Source organism: Lathyrus oleraceus, chromosome 6 (genome assembly GCF_024323335.1).
Source record: "Lathyrus oleraceus cultivar Zhongwan6 chromosome 6, CAAS_Psat_ZW6_1.0, whole genome shotgun sequence".
NCBI classification, from domain to species: domain Eukaryota; kingdom Viridiplantae; phylum Streptophyta; class Magnoliopsida; order Fabales; family Fabaceae; genus Lathyrus; species Lathyrus oleraceus.
The window spans coordinates 508,113,918-508,119,298 of record NC_066584.1 but is presented as its reverse complement, the minus strand read 5'-3'; the positions used below and the strand labels follow the sequence as shown (position 1 = coordinate 508,119,298).

The 5,381-nt window shown below is 36.8% G+C and overlaps 1 protein-coding gene across 1 annotated transcript; it reads left to right on the top strand.

The window, feature by feature from the left end:
- Positions 1 to 1,520: 1,520 nt before the first annotated feature.
- Positions 1,521 to 2,952, top strand: LOC127091371 (GEM-like protein 4). Its single transcript, XM_051029996.1, has 3 exons — positions 1,521 to 1,865; positions 1,965 to 2,302; positions 2,389 to 2,952. The coding sequence occupies exons 1-3, from the start codon at positions 1,730 to 1,732 to the stop codon at positions 2,560 to 2,562; spliced, it is 648 nt and encodes a 215-aa protein (XP_050885953.1). The 5' UTR covers positions 1,521 to 1,729; the 3' UTR covers positions 2,563 to 2,952.
- The last annotated feature ends 2,429 nt before the right edge of the window (positions 2,953 to 5,381 follow it).

Sequence of the window (5,381 nt, the reverse complement as noted above, 5' to 3'; positions counted from 1 at the left end):
AAGAGTAGAAGAAATATAATCCAGCGTGATTGTTTCCTTCCTGTATATGAGAGTGATCACCAAGTGATCATAAGAGCTTGGTAAAGAGCAAAAAAAATAATGGCTTTATCCTCGTCGTCACTTGCACACCAAACAGTGTCAAATCAGCAAGGATGTTGTCGAAAGCGTTGACATGAGTCTCCAAATCGCCTCCTTCATGTATCTTGAGGCTATATAGACACTGCTTTGCGAACAATTTGTTCATGAGCGTCTTGAACATGTACTGATTTTCTAATTTTTCCCAGACATCCTTCGGAGTTGTGAGGTCCAGGATATGATTTATCACGTCATCAGAAACGCAAAGTCTTATCAAACCTGCGGTCTTCTCCTTCATCTCGTTCCAATCAATGGTTGTGATGTTTGTTGATTTCTCATCACGAAGCGCCTTCTACAAATCTTGTTAAGCCACCAAATCCTTAATCCTCCTTTGCCATAAATCGAAATTGCTTGTTCTTTTATTTATGCATACAGATCAGAGTAAAGTGAAAATTTCAGGATTTCATGAATAATAGTTACTTCAAGTACAGTTAATTATAACTAAACACAAGCGCTAGTTTAGAGGTCAAAAGAAGAATAGCTTATATAGCACTTTAATGTTGCTTAATTTGGAATGACCTTAATATGAAGAAAATTGGAGGACCACAAACATTGTATATTAAGATATAGCACCCATGTTTTTGGAAAAGTAAATCAGCAAATTATTTCCATGTGCATCTACACTGACTATTGTATTTTCCAAATGGACCATCATAGAGTAAGCTTTCTGACAGGGCTATGGTATGTAAGGAGTAAGGTTATGGATCATGGAATTGTTTTTGACAGAAACTAAAAATGGAATGGAAACTAAGATCTGGTTTCAGGCTGGTTACTGATGATGTATACCGACGGTTCACAGTTCACCTATGTAGCACCAACATTTTACATTGATGGTGTATCTAGTGTCAAACAACATGATATATGAGAATATGTGATTACATTCAATTACTTTAATTTCTTAAAAGTATTAGTTGTGTCTACGTCTCAGTGTTGTATCTGATCGTCTCAGTGTTGTATCTGATGTTCGTGTATGTGCTGGTGTTTCATATTTGCTGCTGATGTCTAGGTACGTGTCACTGTTTCTTAAAAAAGGAGATTGCCAAATCATTACCACATCATTCACAAAATAACTAGTTTATGTCTCTTGACACATTAACTTACTACACTTGGCCTTCATTTTAGTTTTAAATACCTACCTTACTGCAATAGAATTTACACAAGTCTAGCATCACAAAGTTACAATGCCAACTCATAAAGTTTCTGCTGCTGATGAAAACCATGAAATCTTGCTCCTCAAGATATACAAACCTTTCTCTAAGCCTCTAAAAATAAACCCTTTTAAGTATTTTTTTTTAAAAGCTAATTTATATCTTTCTTCTTTATCATTTTTTCCTAAAAGCAACCAAACAATCCATGATGTCAAAATACTATCTTAAATAAAGCCCTTCAAGTTCCCATGCCAGTAGTGTCTTTATTACATCACCAAGATCATGGTTGAGTCATCACACACAAGGCTTAAAATTTACTTCCTACTTTTCATCCCTTTAAATACTACCTCTTAACAATACAAAGGGACTGATCTAAACAAGTGATCATAGCTTCCTTACCCGACAATTCTTCTTTCAACAAAACACAACCTTATTCATCATTCAACATGCAGACCTCATTTCTTCACGAGCTAATTGTTGGAACTCCAATCATATATGACCAGTTTCAAAAGTCGGATAACAGATACTTACTTGATTCTTCCTCTCATCCATGTCAATATCCATCCAAACATCAAAGCATATGTAAGACTTTCTTTCCCTTTACAGACGAATCACGATTATCAAATCTAATTCCATTAAGTATTGATGGTTTTACTAATATAGAGTGCTTCAATGTTTCAGGTAGAGCAAGTTGTAACCAGAAAAAGCGCAGCAGGAAGGGTAATAGTAATTCTGAAATTTCAGGGACACTAAGGACAAACATAACGGAAACTATTAAAAGGAAGTTGAGCTTAGGGGCTCGAATTCTTCAAATGGGCGGAGTGGAGAAAGTGTTCATGAAGTATTTTAGTGTGATGGAGGGGGAGAGGCTGTTGAAAGTTTGCCATTGTTATCTGTCGACCACATCTGGCCCTCTAGCTGGTCTCCTCTTCATCTCCACTGAAAAGGTTGCGTTTTGCAGCGAGAGATCAATAAAAGTCTTTAATCAGAAAGGACAAATGTGTAGGATACGCTATAAGGTAAGTCGTGAACAAACCTATTCATAGCTCTCAGTTTTCATATTCCAACATTTTGTTGAGATTCTAAAAGGTATATCTATGTACAGGTTTCCATTCCAGTGAAGAAGATAAAGAGTGTGAGGCAAAGTGAAAATGTTGAGAAGCCAAGACAGAAATACATAAATATAGTTACAGTTGACAATTTTGATTTCTGGCTAATGGGTGTATCAAAATATCGTAAGACTTATAAATATCTCGAGCAGACAATTTCTCAAGCTTAGATGAATATAAGATATAAGTTACAAGAGATGATATACAGCAAGCAATGAAATGAAAGCTGTAATCGAAGATATGCTTTGGAAAGAGGAGCTTTGATTGAGCATTGATAACAGCTCAAATGCAAAATTGGCTGTCAACATATTGTTGATAAAGTTGTTGATGCAAGAGATCAGTTGGCGAGATGCAAATAGTGATTCTTAGTGATAAGTATTCATTGATCCATAGTGAAGCCTATTTAGAATTCAACGAAGGGAGATTGTTAATTGTTATGGAAGGAAATGTAAATAGAAAGAAAAACTGTTAGAAGTTGAAGTATCATGGCAAATTCTCAGGAACTTTTAATATTCGGACCATTCAAATATTTAACAAAAATTTTCTCGAATTTATTTAAATGTGAATCTTTTTAAATTATTTAGTTTAAAAAGTTATCGTAGATTACATCAATAGTGTGTTGTAGCATTAGGATAGGATCTGCAATGCAACAGACAAAACATATACAAATTTTCACTCTCAAGATTCCCCTTAAATGATTCTGGAATTTGTTGGATTTAACACCACTTGGTTAATATATATCTCCATGTGTTTACCAATGAGTTCATGGAAGATGGTTTCATGGATCTTTGATACGTAGTACCTGCATTCTTCAGCCCGAAGGACATGACTAGCCACCCATAGTTCTCTAGAGCTCCTGGACTTATGAAGGTTGTCTTATGGGTATCTTCCTCAGCTACAAATATATGAGTGTAGCTCATAATGTTTGTCCATGAAAGTAATAATTAAATGGCTAGCTGTAGAATCGACTAGCATACCAACACATGTAGCGGTGGGAGTAGGTCAGGCCGATTACTGATGATGAGTGTGGACGGTTGACCTATGTAGCACACATTTTACATTGATATATGTGAACATGTGATTATATTCAATGAGTTAACTTTCAGGGTTGTTTACATTTAACTTTCAAGGTTGTTAGTTAGTTAACTTGGCATACAAGCTACCATCTAATGAGTGTGTACCATGATAGTTAAAGTACTCCTCCATTCTCCTAAGATGTGATGCTTGATGAATGAATATGCAAGAGAAACATTTCGATCATTTTCTGTTTTCAATTCAATTTCAGTATGAACTTTATGATTGATAATATGTTATCAGTCGCAAAAATGTTCTACTTTTCATTATTTGCAAATTCTTGCATCTTTTCTCCGCATCTTCTTCCTTCTTCAATTGTTCATCATTTTTCGATCCATTGATCATGCCTCCGCACACTAATCAACCTCAATTTAGGTTTCCAATGATGTTATTGACTCGGTTTACTACATTCATCGAATTAAACGTCCATGCTCTATGAAGATTACACCTCTATTGAATGGTTCCAACTACTTGTCATGGTCACGTTCTATGCAGCGAGCTCTTGCCCCAAGAACAAATTGTCCTTTGTTGATGGATCAATTCAAGCTCCTAATCTTCTTGATCTTAACATAGTAGCGTGGGAACGTTGCAGTTACCTTGTTCATTCATGGATTCTTAATTCTGTCATTGAACCTATTGCTTAAACTATTGTCTTTCCAGAAAATGCATTGAATGCATGATTTGAACTGAAAGAATGATTTGCCAAAGCTAATCGATAATCTCAAACAAGGCTCTAACACTACGCCAAAAACTGGAATAGACAGCGCCCCTTAGAGGGCGCTTTATTACAAAAGCGCACTCTAAAGTGAAGAGAAAAAATAAGGAGCATACTACTAGAATAGACAGCGCACTTTAGAGGGCGCTTTTGTAACAAAGCGCACTCTAAAGTGAAGCGAAAAAATAATGAGGAAATGGAGGGACACCAATAGAGGACGCTTTATTGAAAGCGCCCTCTAAGGGTAACCTTAGAGGGCGCTTCTAAAAAAGCGCTCTCTATGTCCATGTACATTTCCAGTTTATAAGGCGCTTTTGGAAAGCCTTAGAGAGCGCTTTTAGAAGCGCCCTCTTAGGCCCCCTTTAGAGGGCGCTTTTGTAACAAAGCGCCCTCTTAAGTGAAGCCAAAAAAAAAAATGAGGAAATGGAGGGACAACAATAGAGGGCGCTTTAGTGAAAGCGCCCTCTAAGGGGCGCTTTTGAAAAAGCGCTCTCTAAGTCCATGTACATTTCCAGTTTAGAAGGCGCTTTTGGAAAGCCTTAAAGAGCGCTTTCAGAAGCGCCCTCTTAGACCCCCTTTAGAGGGCGCTTTTTTTACAAAAGCGCCCTCTAAGGTCCCACATTAAAATTATAACATATACTGCATGTCTCTTTATTTTCCCTCTCTATAAGCTATTTCGTTTACGTAACTGGGTTTTCTCTCAACTGCGATTACTCTCTACTGCGATTACTCTCGTCCTCCGTTCGTTCTCCCTCCCTCACCGTCATCGTCGCCGTCGCCTTTTTCTGCTGCTGCGTTCACGTTCACTGAGTTATCCTCTTCCACCGTCACTGTTCACTTTCTTCTCCATCGTTACCGTCACCTTTAAGGTATTTCTCTTCTCCATCGTTACCGTTCACTTTCTTCATGTGTTTGATTAGGGCATTTTCTAAACTTAGTTTTTCATTTTGTGCATTATGTTGATTAATGTTGTTTAGGGCAAACTGAGTTTTTTATTTCTGATTGAAAACTGATATATTTGAAGTGTGTTTGAGCATGCAGTAGGTGTGTTCACGTATTGGTCTTTTGCATGGAGTAGGTTTGTATTCAATAATGATAAAAAAAAAGAGTTTAGATTGTTGTAACATGAGAGAAATGGAAGGTATATGAATGTGTTCACGTATTGAATCATTGTCTTACTTGGGTCTTATTGAATCATTT